This window comes from Hirundo rustica, chromosome 4 (genome assembly GCF_015227805.2).
Source record: "Hirundo rustica isolate bHirRus1 chromosome 4, bHirRus1.pri.v3, whole genome shotgun sequence".
Lineage (NCBI taxonomy): Eukaryota > Metazoa > Chordata > Aves > Passeriformes > Hirundinidae > Hirundo > Hirundo rustica.
The window spans coordinates 60217582-60232562 of NC_053453.1; the positions used below are offsets into that span (position 1 = coordinate 60217582).

The 14981-nt window shown below is 41.8% G+C and overlaps 1 protein-coding gene across 11 annotated transcripts in view; it reads right to left on the bottom strand.

The window, feature by feature from the left end:
- Nucleotides 1-1168: 1168 nt before the first annotated feature.
- The window catches only part of ABCC9 (ATP binding cassette subfamily C member 9), a 70301-nt gene continuing 56488 nt past the window's right edge, over nucleotides 1169-14981 (bottom strand). For 8 of the 11 annotated variants that reach the window (XM_040063393.2, XM_058420103.1, XM_040063391.2 and 5 more), the window contains 9 exons: nucleotides 13838-13939; nucleotides 10856-10976; nucleotides 9761-9891; nucleotides 9098-9176; nucleotides 6616-6724; nucleotides 6295-6398; nucleotides 5419-5552; nucleotides 5113-5175; nucleotides 1169-3023 (listed from right to left, as the gene is read on the bottom strand). In XM_040063393.2, the coding sequence (XP_039919327.1) occupies nucleotides 2886-3023; nucleotides 5113-5175; nucleotides 5419-5552; nucleotides 6295-6398; nucleotides 6616-6724; nucleotides 9098-9176; nucleotides 9761-9891; nucleotides 10856-10976; nucleotides 13838-13939 (981 nt within the window). In that variant the 3' untranslated portion in view covers nucleotides 1169-2885. Of the gene's footprint in view, nucleotides 3024-3807; nucleotides 3988-5112; nucleotides 5176-5418; nucleotides 5553-6294; nucleotides 6399-6615; nucleotides 6725-9097; nucleotides 9177-9760; nucleotides 9892-10855; nucleotides 10977-13837; nucleotides 13940-14981 lie in introns of all 11 variants that reach the window. The other 3 variants (XM_040063390.2, XM_040063387.2, XM_040063379.2) reach the window with 1 other exon arrangement.

Consider the following 14981-nt stretch of genomic DNA (forward strand, 5'->3'; position numbering starts at 1 on the left):
ACCAACCCCAAAACATGAGGCCACTAGAGTAAGTGTCTCCCTGAAGAGTAGGGGTGTTATGACAGAAAGACAGGAAAGGGGAAAGAAGAGTGAGTGCAGAGCCGTGGGAGAGAAGAAATGGGGTAAAGGGCATGGAGCTCACCTGGGAAGGAGTGAGAGGGCACAGGCAGAGTAAGGAGCATCCAGAGATACAAGCAGGACCATCAAAAGTCCATGACACGTGGAGACGGTGAAGGAAAAAGAGCAAGGAGGCTGTGGAAGAGAAGAAGGGCCAACCAGCAGAAGAGGCAGTGTGACAAGAATCAAAGAAACAAAGTCTCCAGGCTGATGTTTCCTTTACTGTGCACAGAAGACAGCCTTAGGAAACTGCTCCCAAACGGGACACATTTTAGGCCTTTACATGAAATCAAAAGAAAATTGTTTCAAAGATTTCATCCCTTCTACACCCTTTTCAGTAACAAAACAGCTGTGCAACCCCTGCTCCTTCAGGGGAAAACACAAAAAATATTCAGCCTAAGCCCTTGGGGAGTCTGTACCGTCATATGGACAGCAGCTACAACAGGAGATCTCCGATGTCTGCAGCAGGTGGTTTCTGTTTGTTATCTTGTAAGATTTGTGTATATTGAATAGGTTTAATTACTTTAGAAATGGGACTGTGCTTTTAAACCTGCTGGGCAGCCGTGGGAGATGATGCAGCAGTCACCCAACACTTCAGCAGTGATGAATGTAACACTGGGGCCAATATTCCTGCACTCCTCCCTCTAGACAAATGGAGCATGAGGAGGTTCTCCTCACCCATCACACGTTCATTTTCTCACGTGTATATTTTCTTTTCCACATGTTCAAACAGCAGAATTCACTTCTAAAGCCGTGGGTGACAAAAGAAGGTGCCTCTCACACCTGTGATGGCTCTGGGACAAACCTAAGAGAAAAGAGGTGCTAATTATTGGCCCCTCTTAAGTATTACAAGATAAAGTCCATGGCAACACTTTATTGCAGTGGGAACAGGGAGCTCATTGAACTGGCTGGCACCACTTAAAATAAATCAGGATTGCATCATCATCAAAGACACACAGATCAACAAAACTTTCTGTACTTCATCCTTATACCCAGTCTGACAGCAGGGAATCCAATTATTTTTTTAATATTTTTTTAATATATATTTTTAATTATTTTTATAAGACATTTAAATTAAATCAAGAATAATTTGGGCCTTTTTGCCATGAAATTTGGATAGCAATATGTGCTTCTGCTGCAGGTATCTGCTCTTTAAAAAGGTATTTTATTTGAATGACAAGGGTCAGCACAGGGAATTGATCCAGAAAAGAACAAAAAACCACAAAAATATTTTCACAGTGGTAAACAGGGAAATCACAGAAGTACTTTCCCTCATAAAATGTTAAAGACTGAGCTCTTTTGTTCAGTTATGTCACACAGCTTTTATTTTCAATAATCCAAGGAAAAAAAAAAACCTTCCAAAGATCAATTTAAAAAGATAAACCACTGTATAATTTTTACACTGTGAGACTAAATGTAATCCCAGTTTCAAGCCCTACAACTTCTCCAAAATTACTGCATTTTGCAGGGGCAGGGGAGGAGGGCAAATGCTGTGCCTTATGTTTTTTTATGACACTAAAATAGGCTTGAGTACACTTAGTGGTCTTCCTAAATGTTGTAGCAGCAGGTGAATAAGAATCACCTTCAATGTTACCAGTGAAGCTGATCTCTCAAGCTGTACCTTTGAAAATATGCCTGTGAAACTCCTTCTGGGTGTTTACTGCCCAAGGGTCAGGATCTAACCATGTGTGAAAGTCAGGTGCAGCAACCTTTGCGAAGCTGCCTGATGTAAATATTGCGTCTAACTTCATCTACGTTCTTGAGGATATAGCAATAATTTGAAAATCACACCTCCTTGTACTAGATCTGATTTAGAGGTAGGCCACAAATGTGTGGAAAATAAAGATTGTTCCCAAATAGAACTTGAAGGACTAAAGAAATATAAAAAAATCAGTGGCTGGCTAATTACATGCCACTTTAAGCAGAGTATTTTAGCAGACATGATTAAAGGATTGGCTAATATCAAGTTTATAAATTCAGATCAATTTTAATACAAAGTCTTGAGATACTGTACACAATTCCTCTATAAGCCTATGAAAGCATGCATAATCATAGGATGATTTGAATCTTTAATGAAAGTTGGAAGAATGAATATTGATTTAGGAACTGACTGTAGGAATAAACCATTGTTGCACTGAAAATAATTCTGTCACAACTGAAGTGTGCTTACTAAAGTGAAGGACAGGAAAAAATGTCCTTCCTGATGAAATTCCTTTCCCTTATTCACTGCCCCTCTGCTAGAACTCAAAGAGCAAAGTTTATGCCTTTGGAATGCAGCAGACTGCCCCAAGTGCTATGGGCTTGGATGTTTTTCTCAATTTTTCCCTCTGGGGACAGAATGCATCTGGGGGACCTCTTGCTTCCTTGACAAACTGCACGATTTGATTGCTGGTTCCAGCATAACATACGAAGTTTATAAGATCAGTGCATTCCTTTTCTCTCTTTAAACAAACAAAAAAAAAGTTAATAAAAAGTCTAAGGAAAAATGCCAAATTCCCAGGAAGTAAAACTTGTCCCTCCACGTGTGCATGTGCGTGTGTGTATGTGTGAAGTTTAATAGCTTTGAATTAAGTGACATTTTTATTGCTTCAAGGCATAAGTGTATTGCAATAGGCTTTATTATTTTGGAAAATGGAAGTGTGAAGAAAGAAGCTCTAAAAAACAAAACAAAAAAAACCAAAAAAGGTAAAAGTGATGTTACACTGAGTAGAAAATATCTGCGTTTCATCTGTTTAAAAATAGGCTTTTAAAATGCATTGTGTGGCTGTTCACATGTCAGCTCGGACAAAGGAAGCGAAGATGCCATCCTCCTGGGAAAGCAGGTTCTCAGGAGTATCGTATTCCAGGATGTTCCCTCGCTTCATGACGATGACCAGGTCTGCAGTGAGGATGGTGTGAACCCGGTGCTGCCATGAAGGAAAGCAAACAGAGGTTTTCATTTGGATAATTCTCACTAATGGGCCTCATGCAAGGCAAACCCCATTGGGGAAAGGCTGTCCTTGTTTAAAGGGATATTTGGAATAGATCCTTGTACTTTAACCTTCAAGAGATCTTCAATTACTTTACAGACTCTGCCACCGAGCCTGAAAATACTTAAGCATGAACTTCATTTTTTGCCATTAGGGACAGCACAGCTGTTGGAATAAATCCTATGGCCCAACTGAAAACACATCTTCCCCCACGGGAAATAGGGATGAGAAACATCCTGCACTATCAGGTGGCTTAGCATCTTTCTCTGCTCCTTGTTCTCTGCATCCCAGCAGTCTGCTCTCCATCTATCTCAGGGTACTCCTGGGCTGTTGCCTTCTGTAAATCCCTCTGAGATCTAATTTGAGTGTGCTCCAGGCAACAGCTTAATCCCATAGGCTACAGGTTTGAAACCAGTTTGAGTTTAATTTCAAGGCCATATGAATACAGCCAGTCAGGTAGAGATGGGATGAACTCTTATAAGTGTGATGTTTCACTACACAGGCTGAAAATCAGAGATCACTTCATGGGTTGGATTCCCTTGACGTGGTAGTTTCAATGTCAGCTGCATGTCTAAGATTTAGGTATGATCAGCATAAATAGTCATGAAATTAAACAAACCCAGGAACCACACAAGAAGCACCTTCATGCACTGTCCTCTCAGAAGCTGTGCAGTAGAAAGGAAGCAGAGTGAAAGGAAACTAAAGAGGTAAAAATAACTACCAAAGAGCCAGAAGTCCTGTGAACAGTGGGGACTGAGAGAGTCTACTTGTGAGTCTTCACCAAAGTGGTGAACAGGCCGTCCTCTTTGAGGAGTAAGTTTGAGGCAGTGTCACATTCAACTAGAAAGCCCTCAGAAAGGACTAGGACAATATTGGCATCCAAGATGTGAGACACACGATGCTGGAAAAAAGAACAGAAAAAGAGGTGGGTGAAGGAAGGATCAGCTGTGAATGAGGAGAGGAAGGAATGAAGCCAGCTCCATGAGGAAAGCTAAATATTAATGCGTGCTGTTTCACTTGGGACACTGATTTTGGAAAGGCAAAGCCAAAGAAAAATGAGATTCCAGCCAGGACAACACAGCATGGAACTGAAGGACAACAGTCTCACCACCAGTCTTCAGCATTTACACAGCCAAGAACCTTGGAGCACATTGTAAATGAGCTGGGTTAAGTGGCTTGCCTGACACAAACTACTCACTGACAGGCTTGAAACCAGAATCCAGGAGGCCTGACTGTAATCTCTAACCACAGGACTGGGTTCCAGACAAGACAAATGAAACAGCTGTTGAAAAATATATTTATCTTGTGCAGAAAACCTCTGTTGACTAATGCTGCTGTCACAGGTGGAATTATTCCTAACGGCATCCACCACATGTCTGTGCATGTGTATGTATGACCATGCATGGATATATGGAACTTTTGGGCACAGAAGTGGCAAGGAAATGGGAAAGAACATTATAAACCCCTAGATGAAAAGATACTATTTTGGGGGGTAATTCCCACTGATTCCAGTTTTTAAAACCTTTATTGTAAACCCAGCTTTTTACTCCAAAAGAGAGAAAAGGTAACCCAGCTTGAGAAAGCACATCAAGAATATTATGAAATCTCAGCTCCTAAATTTGTGCCATATTTGTAGACACTACACATACATAGCATGCACAGGAAAAATTCAAACCTATATTTTGAAGCAACTTTCAGTAATGGCTCAAACCATGCATTTACTTTCATTTTTTTGGTGAGAATGACTTCAAATTTTGTTGGAGACAGCGCAGATGCTGAAGTTCCCTGTGAAGTCTTTGTTCAGATCCAAGTGTTTTAGTTTGATAGAAAGACAGCATTTACTGCAAAATTTCAGATTGATAGTAGGCGCCTGACTTATTCTGGTATCATGGGAACATTCTGGCCTCGTGGTTTAGTTCTATTTTGTGATGCTTTTAGTTTTACGTAGGGGTGTTTAACTGGTGACGGGCAAGGTTAACTGCTTGAGGAATGAGGAAAAAAGAGCTTTTGCTGGCTTAACACTTACCGCTATTGTTACAACAGTGCGGTCAGCGAAGGCAGTCATCACAACCTTCTGCAAGATGTTTTCCTGTCAGAGGAAAAGGCTCACTCCAGTTACTTCATCCTGTTCCATTCTAATTCACATGTTTTCAAGCATATTCCATGCTAACTCTTTCCTGCCAGGGAAATGTTATGCCTGTGAAAGCAGGGGCTCTCTAGAACATTTCATTTTATCCTGAGAGAAACAAAAACACTGCCAGCTTCATGGCTGACACTTAGGGAAGATGCCTTTCTCCTGGTAGATCCTTAATTAGTTTATTGCTGTACTCACTGTGGCCATGTCAATAGATGCTGTGGCTTCATCCATGATGAGGATGCTGCTCTTGCGGACGAAGGCTCGGGCCAGACAGAAGAGCTGCCTTTGCCCCACACTGAAGTTTTCCCCTCCTTCTGTGACCGTGGCATCTGTAACAAAACCAGTTCCTGTGAACATTGCACCCCTGAAATGCTGCCCCTGAGAGCTCTGCTTGTGCACTATTCCAGAGCCAAGCAAAATCCCCATAAAAGCCAATAACCATAACCTTAACTGACCAGTGGGATGGAGGAATACCAAGAAAAATGAGCACAGCCTCTTGGGAAAGGAGAAATATACCACTAAACAAACAGTTGGCACAAATTGTTAAGAAATCTGGTAGGCTGCAGGGTAATATCTTAGTAATATGAAATATACTTGATATAGAAATAAATATGTGAGTTTCTTTCGTGAAATTGATCTGAAATGGTAAGAAAAATGCTCTGTCAGTGTTTACAGCTCTGCTGGCAGAGGCAGGTTCTGCTAAAGGAGGTAAAACTGTTCTTTTTTCTCCTTAATAATTATCCCACTACGATCATAGAATCATAGAATATCTTGAGTTGGAAGGAGCTCACAAGGATCATCAAAATCCAACTCCTGGCCCTGCACAGGACAGCCCTAAGAACCACACCATGATGCTGAGGTGATGCGGGATTTTTCCACTGTGCATGGGAAACCAGAATATTCTTCACCTTTTAAATAAGAATATTCTCTCTAGTAGGAAGAGAGAATCTTCATCATGTGCCTGTCACTCCTACATGACGATCCAGAGTGTCAGATGGGATGGATCTGTTTATCTGTGTGCATACACGATTCCATTTTTGGCCCATATCCCAGAGATTGGTTCAGACATACCAAGGCCTCCTGGTAATGACTTGACCATGTTCTTCAACTGAGCAATCTCCAGAGCTTCCCAGAGTCTGTCATCGGTGCACTTGCATTCAGGATCCAAATTAAAGCTGCAGAGAAAACAGTAACAGGAGTCCTGTTGCTGCACTTACTTTCAGGTTTTCTGGGATTGAACCCCTTGGCATTGTGTGTGGCTCAGCAGGCTGTGCAGATGGATTGGACAGAGCTAGGAAGGTTCATTGCCTTTTCCATCCCCTCCTGTCCCACAGCTCCCATGACAGGCATGCTGTGCAATGCTGCCTGCCGCCCCTGATGACATACACATACCGGATGGAGCCGCTGAACAGGATTGGGTCCTGGAGAATGATGGAGAGCCGGGACCGGAGTGTGTGCAGAGGCAATTTGCTGATGTCTATCCCATCAATCACTATCCTCCCTGTCCCAAACAACACACAGAACATGTGAGGGAATTGCACAGAGCACGTGATGCACAGGTAGCAGGTGGAAAGATGGAACAGCCCCTCTGGGCTGGTCTCAAGATGATGGGACGCTCTCTGTGAGCTCTCATCACCGTCAGACACATGGGGAAGGTGAACGTATCTAATAACACAAGCCAGGGATGTCCCAGCTTATCAGTGACACTGCCGCCTTGCTCTTTTCCTTTTTCTTCCCCCCTCCTTCCCTTAAGGGAAATCACGTCTTCCCGGCAATGTGATTAAAGATAGCACCAGAAGGATAATTTGTTATGTGTCAATTACAGCCAAACAGAGCAGGAACAAGACCAACTGAGGTTGCTGTGCCTTTCTTTGTTCCCCTTGAATTCAACAGTTTCTGAAGATATTTCCTTTGAGATGGGGCAGAATTTATTTGCATAATATATGCATATATACAGGGAGTTGGAGGTTACAGGGAAGAGATGGGCCAGGGCAAACTGAATGAGGATATGGTAAAGGTTATTTCCACCAGGCATTTCTGTAGTTTTCATTTGGATTGCTTCACTAGGCAGCTGCACTCTTCCCTGGGATGTACCCAACATTAATTTCATCAGTTCACTCTGCCATCAGTGAAAACTTAAACATGAACTGACAGGCACATGGATATTCAGAGCTTTGTACATGTGTCCCTTCTGTCCTTCCCATTGTCATGATACTGCATTTTGTAGGTTGTTCTCTGTGACCCTGTTCCAGTGGAAGATTTCATTGGCCCCCTAGCTGGACTACTTCTATTATTGTAGTTTTATGCTTTTATTATAGGGCCAGAAGAATCAAGATTTTATCTTTAAGGTGCAAAGTCCAATTATTTTCACAATTCAAGAAAATCCAAATCAGGTTATAGGACTTCTGCTTGAGACATTAGTGGTTGCATAAAGCTAAGCATCTTCTTCACAAACAAGGACTTTAGAGTGGGTTAGCAGAAGATGAGGTAGAATAAGGAGGGAAAAAATAATATGGCATGCCTGGAGAAGAGGGAAATGCATATTTGATAGATACCAAGGTGCTCAAAGAAAAGAAAAGAGGGGAAAAGTAAAATTGAGAGGAGCTGGGAAACTGGGAAGGATTGAGGGGTGGTCAAGAAAGACACAAGAGAAATGAGAGGTTGTTTGAACAGAGGGCAAGAGAAGGGCAATACTAAAGAACAAAGCAAAAGTAGGGAAATAAAATTGGACAGATAGAAATTTAAGGAGATAATGAAGACCTAAGGAACAAGATGAATGAAACTTTGGCTCTAGTAAAAGTTACTCGAAATCTTATTATGTAACTTTTATTAGAGTCAGGACCCCACCCAAAAGAGGACCAGCATGGAGGCCAAATATGGGTCCAGCTGGGAGAGGGATGTGCACAAAGGGTAAACAGAGCTAATTCAGAAAAGGCTCGGACATTTCCACTGGGAAAAATCAGGGATACAGGAAAAGCAGACGAAGAAAATATACAGAAAGAAGAGTTAAGTAGAAGCAAACTTCAAGCTGGCCATAAGCATGGTTATTATTTCTTTGCAATATTTATACACCCAGAAATCACGGTTATGAATCAGAAGCCTGTGACCATAGACACATATAGGCACAGAACCACAACAAAACCAAATATTAGCTGCATCAGGTTCACTTATCCTCCCACATCCTACTGCGCTTTCCCTGGCAAACATTCCATGCACAATGGCTAAATTGCAAATGTGGAAATCTATGAAACAAAAATATTACTTTCTAGTGTTTTTCTATATTCCTGCAACAGCACATATGTATCTGTATTATAAATGCTGAAAAGCAGTTCATGCCAATTAGCTGGGACAGTTAAATGCTGCAGGAGTGAAAACACAGCAACATTTTTCTAACCCTTGAGTCAGATTCTGCTGCAGTTGTGGGAAAGCACAATTAAAAAAAAAAAAAAAATCAAGGAAATGGACTTGTTGAGTTCTAGTTTCTACTCTGCTAATATTTTGATAGTTATAATAAGTTAATGCAGTTATTCTTTAGGGAAACATTTAGACACTCCAGAAAGTTACCTATATTTTTTTTGTCCTGTCTTAAAAATTGCATATTGCATATTGTTTTGTCAGACCATATGTGGGTTTTTTTTGTTTTTTTTTTTTTAATTAGAAATATAATCTGTGCACAATATTTCCTGGAAGAACCAAGTACTATTCACAGTAGGGCACTTCGTACTTTGAAGGATCAGGTATCAGGCATAACACTTCTAATCAAATATCTTCTGAGCTAGAGAATCAGGTTATAACTATCAAAAAGACTCCTCACTTCTGAGGAAATGAGGAGGGAGCAGGTGAGGAATGACAACACATTTCAGGGAAAACTGACCATCAAAAATGTCCACCATTCTGAAGAATGCCAAGGACAGGGACGATTTGCCGCTGCCAGTGCGACCACAGATCCCAACCTGCAAAAAATTGAGGATGTCACTTACTCACAGAGTACTCACTTACTTCTTTACTCCTTGCTTACACCTGCAGTTCTTTTGGGAAAGCTGCACTGGATTGTGCTACTGGTGAGTAGAAAGGTCCTTCCCAAAGGCAGGTGGCACACCAGGGAAAACACAAAACTCTACAGCGAGCACACTCCCTTTTTCTGGCCTCTCATCACAAGGACTTGTCCCAGGAGCATTTCAGCATTTTGGCCTGTATGCCAATGACACTCTGCTGAAATGTGAGATTCTTTTGTGTTTTTACACAGTTCAGTCTGATGTTCCCCTAATTTATCTTCCATTTAGGCTTACTTTTATGCAAGGAAAATGGACTTGGAAAGACATGGGATACTCAGAAGAAAAATTGATCCCAGCCAAGAATAAGCTTTTATCAGTGTAGGTTCTTGACCTGTGCCCTGGGACCTCAGAGAGGACTGTAAATGTTTATATCAGCCAGTGCAAGTTGTTAATCTTGTCCTTCTGCCACTTTAGAAAGGAAAGCTCAGTAATAAAGGATCTGCACCAGAATGAGGATGATGGGCAATTGCTTGACATGGTACCTTTTGTCCTGGTTTGATATAGGCCTTCACATGCTTCAGAACAGGCTTCAGGTTGTTTTCATAGCGAACACACAAATTTTCAATCTTAATTTCCCCCTCCTGGGGCCAGTCTTTGGGGACTTGAGAGGGATCTGAAATAGTTACAGAAAAACGAACTGAAATGAGTGCTGCCAGAGGATCATCCTTTACAACAGTCCCCTTTCTCCCTCCCTCCTGCCTGGGCACCTTCCTTTAAGCCACTGGAGAGATGGAGCCTCAGTTCCCTGCCAAGGGGAGGCTGAGCTGGGAACTTGCCTGGCAGGCACTTGGCTTCCAGATCTCCACACATAGGGAGAGAGGGCAGATACTAAAGTGTCTCTCAGCATTGCAACAGGCAGAAGCCAAAGGAGCAGAGAACGCGCTGTCAGGATGATGTTAGCATGGCCTTGGGTCAGTGACCGGCGCAGGAAGGGCAGCTTGGGGAAGGAAGTTGCTACTGCCTCACAAAGTGAGGTGTTGACATTATCACAGCTCGTGTTTCATCCTGATTTGCAAATATACAGCAGGTTTTGTCTCTGGACTAAGGAGCTTGACTTTTCAAGGAAGCTTCTTGACCTACGAGCCTTTTCTTGCACTTTAACCACTTCTAAAATAGCAATCAAAGCCAATTTGAAGTGTGTGGAGCACGAATTCCAATGTGCAGCTGAGAAAAGTTACTGAGGTCTGATTGCCAATGTGGTGCTATTCCTGTAGTCCCCATCTGCTACAAAGATCAGAGATTTTCAAGCATGTGACATTTCTTATTTTTATCATTTTTGTTTTCTAAATAACTTACATGGATATTTTGCTCATCTCATCTATAACTGTGGCATTTTCTGATTGTTCTACAGAGTCCTGCTCTGTCTCCCTGGCATTTGATAGGATTTTTTCCTTCATGTTGACTAATGTGAGCAACATACTTTCAATGGCTTCTTTTACCTATCCTTGTCACTCACACCAGTGGCAATTCCTACACCTCAGTGGGATTTTGACCAGAGAGGTGTGTACATTTTGCATAACCGAGTCTACATTCTTTCACATTACCATGTAAAGCCCCAAAAAGATTAAGAGCGATACCCAGGTAGCCTTCGTAGTTCTCTGACTCCATGTTCAGGAAGCTGTGTACTTTTTTTACTGCACCCATCTGCACTTCCAGATCAGCCAGATTCCTCACTACCCAGTTCAGGTAGTTGGTTATCTGCATCACAAAATGAAAACAAGGACAGGGTTCAGCCTTCTTTCTGTTCATCTACCCATTTGGAAGTAAAGGTGGGATACATTTATGAAAATCCTCGGCCTGACTCAGCACAGTGCGTCTCTTTTTAACATTACAGCGGCTCAAGACTCAGTGCAACAGCACCAAATCCATGAGAAGGCAGTCATACTTTAACACAATTAGCCCTAAGACAGCAATTTGGTGCTTGGTATTCTCATCCTTGTGTTTGGAAGGAGAAGTATGGAAAAGTTGTACCTAAACTGACTAACGGAGGGAATCTCTTGTTTTCAGCATCTAATAATCAGGGCTGAAAGGTGTCTTCTTTAAGCACACAAACACAGAAAAGAATCAAAATTGAAAGTGCTGTTTGGAAATATTATTATGGATATTCTATTCTTTCAAAGACTGCAACTGAAGATTAAGAAAGTTCACTATTTGCAAATACATTGAAAAGATTTTATGATAATTTCATATCTGTATATTTAGATAATCCATTTCTCTCTGTGGAAAATCGTAGAAGTTTTTAACACAGAAATAGATGAAGCGAAAAAATGTATTATCAGTTCAGCAATATTTCTTTCCTGGTTTTTATTCTCATTTGTAATGAAAAGGATTTGATCAATAGTTAAATCAATAGTAAGGGTATTACTTTTAGTAGGTAATCATTGATTATTAGTTCTCTAACACTACTCAGTAGCATAGACAAATTCTTTTCTAGGCAGGACTTACTTAAATAGGCTGAAAATTGTGAATCTGTTTCCTAAGTCTGTATTTAGGTGCTTCTGTAAAAAAGCAGAACTGATCTTATTAGGAAGAGTTGATTGCCAACAACCCTTAAAACTTGAGATATTTTATGTACTTGGATGAAGTTTTAGAAACTTAAAAATAATAGCACCCTATGCACAAACATATTCTGAGAAAGGCTTTGCCTTTTTTTTTGGTGAGTACCAAATAAGGACTCTATTGAGAATAAATCACCCAGTCTCACTTCTTTACCACTAACCTAATTACTGATGCAATAAGCAAACAGTAAATAATTTCCACTGAGATTCAGAAAAAATGATTGGTGATTTAGAGAATCTGGCTGCTTTCTTTGTCCTTAATATAGAGTTCTTGATCGGGTATTCTCTCCTTTATGTTGAGAAACCTGCTTATTTGGTGTCCAGCTATTTTGGTGTCCAGTTAGGAAGTTAGAGAAATGGGAAAGTTTGCAGATAAGCAAAACACTGTGCAACTGCTGCTTGCAGTGGCAGGCTGCTATCATATCATATCTGGCAGATTTGATAACACAGCCAGGCACCCAAAAAGCTCTGCCCACTACCTCAGGCTCCATCACAGTTGTGCAAAGGAGTTTGCAGTGTTTGTAGAAGAGGAGAGAATAAGCTCAGGATGTCCACTGTAAACACAACCTTAGTACAAACAGTTTGCTCTCATCCAGGTCCAAATATCAGCCCTCTCTCAGCTTTGAAGAGTAATTGTTAAAAAAAAAACAAAAACAGAACAAACAAACAAAAAAACCACCCCAAAACAAAAACATAACAAAAAAATCCCACAACAACTATGTCAGGGGACGCAGGTAATGATCCTTCAAAAGTTCATCAGGGTTATTGTGGGGCAGGAGAGAGACAGGTGATCACTTGGTGCCTACAGTTCTTCTTCACCTGTTGTGCCAGACTTCAGCACGTGCCTATTTCACACGATGAACTGTTTGCAAGTATAGGCTAAAAACAAAGAAGCCGAGGATGATGCAGACATCCTGGCACTTCCAGGTGCCTGCTAATGAAGCAGCATTACCAGGAATGTTTTCAGAGTGAAGATGGTGCACTGGGACTGATTCTCAGTTGTTGACAGATTCTCACACTGTTGCAACAGCAGCGCAGAGGGGATCTAAGGTCACCCTCTGGCAACTGCTGAGGACTTTCTATTGTAGCCACGGGCTCACCAGAATTTATGTGCAAAGCCAGATCTCAGGGTTAGACCCATGCCTTTATCCCTCCCTCATACCAGTGCTTCAAAGCAAACTGATTTTTACTATGCCAGCCGTGATTTCAAAAACTCTTCCTGCCACTATCATCATGCTGCCTTTGTCCCCACTCTCATGGTTCATTCAGTAATATTTTGTCCTCACTTTCATGGTTAATTCATGAATACTTCTACTCTCTGTGGTGATTGTCATTCACTCTGTGCTCATGATGAACACTCTGTCTCTCTTGCAGCCGGGTACGCTAAAATACTGTTCCTTCTCCTCACTGCTAATGACAGTGGCAAAATGAACCAGCTACTGGACTACCACAACCTTGTCATCTCTAAGTCCATCCCCTCTGCATTCCTACTGCTACCTGGTACAATGAACCATGCCCACAAAGGCTGCAATCCTTAAATCCATTCATAATTGCATGGACAATTGGGCATCTCAGTAATTGCCCTCCAAGGGCAAAACCAGTAATTCTGTTTCTTCGGCAATTATTTTATTTGGTCTTTGGTTAAATGTTACCCAGATGATGGCAATCTGCATTTCCTGGCAGCTTTTGCCATGCAGAGGTGGAACCAGTGCTGTGTTGTACAAAACAGAGTGCTCAGCAGGTCCTCTTACGCATTTTTAATTTTCCTGCTCCACTTGGGAGCACGCAGGGCCTGGGAATGCTTGTGTTTTTTTAATTGGCTCATAAAACCTGAAGCAAGTCCAAGTTGCCCTGAACTCTCTCAACTTTGGCTCAAGTCCATTATTTGCAGGATTCTTTTTTTCAAGATTAAGAAAGCTAGGAGATGACTGTGTACACATAAAAATATTATAAAATCAGTGTGTTGGTCTGGAAGTTCTTACACTTGGCCTTGGCACGTACCGTCAGAGCGTACAGGAGACCCAGCCCCACAAACCCCGAGTGTGGCCCTTCAGTGATGGAAGTGACAGCAGCAGTCAGGACAATGCAAGCACCCAGGTAATCCTGGAATGAGAGACAGGGGGACAAAAAAGGAAGAAATGCAGCAACCAGAACATTTTTTTTTTCCTGTGGAGCAATTCCGCTTTACCAAGAATTGTTTATATAATGACACCTAGCCCTTAATTTTGGGGTTTTTTTTCCCCTGGAAGAGGTCATGGTTGTGATGCCCAACCTGAAATACTCAAAGCAGCTTGCTGAACACTAGGGAAACAGGCCAGTAATTGCTGCAAATTCATTTGGGCTAGTGCATCCCATGGTGGCCACCCCCAAAAAAGCAGGGATCAAAAAATCTAATAAGCATATTAAAAAAAATCATGAGAAGGATATGTGAACAGTGACACCCCTAAATCCCACCACTAAAACAAATCAATTACACTCTCTCCACTCTCCTTCAGGTCTTCTCAAATATGGGTTTGCCACCTCAAAAAAGGAAGTATCATTGACTTCACGAAGTCCAGGAAGGCTTTTGGTAGAATTTATAGAGGCCTTGCACATGTTTTATTGGCAGAAGCTTTGCAGGAGCTGGAACCCATCTTCTTGATGTTTACCTCAGGTTTGAAATATATGCCATGTGTCATTTCATGGAGTCAAGGTGCTGATTAATGGGATATAGTTGGTATTCTCACCGTCCCATGGCTTCCTGCATTACATTTACTCTGGATCACATTTTCCATTCATTTTTCTCCTCCTGTCTGATAGTACCCTGTCAGGAATCTTTCCTTCTGAGATTTGAAATGAAGGCTGTCTAGTTCATTTGCCTAAAAAAATGTGTTGATGAGCAGAATAATGACTCAAATTTTAGGGGAGAATGGCTTCAAACTGACGGAGGGGGGCGTTAGATTGGATATAAGGAAGAAATTCTTCCCTGTGAAGGAGGTGAGGCCCTGGCACAGGGTGTCCAGAGAAGCTGTGGCTACCTCATCTCTGAAAGGCCAGGCTTGATGGGGCTCTGAGCAACCCGGGCTAGTGAAAGGTGTCTCTACCCATGGCAGGGGTTGGAACTGGATGAGCTTTAAGGTGCATCCCAACCCAAACCATCCTGGGA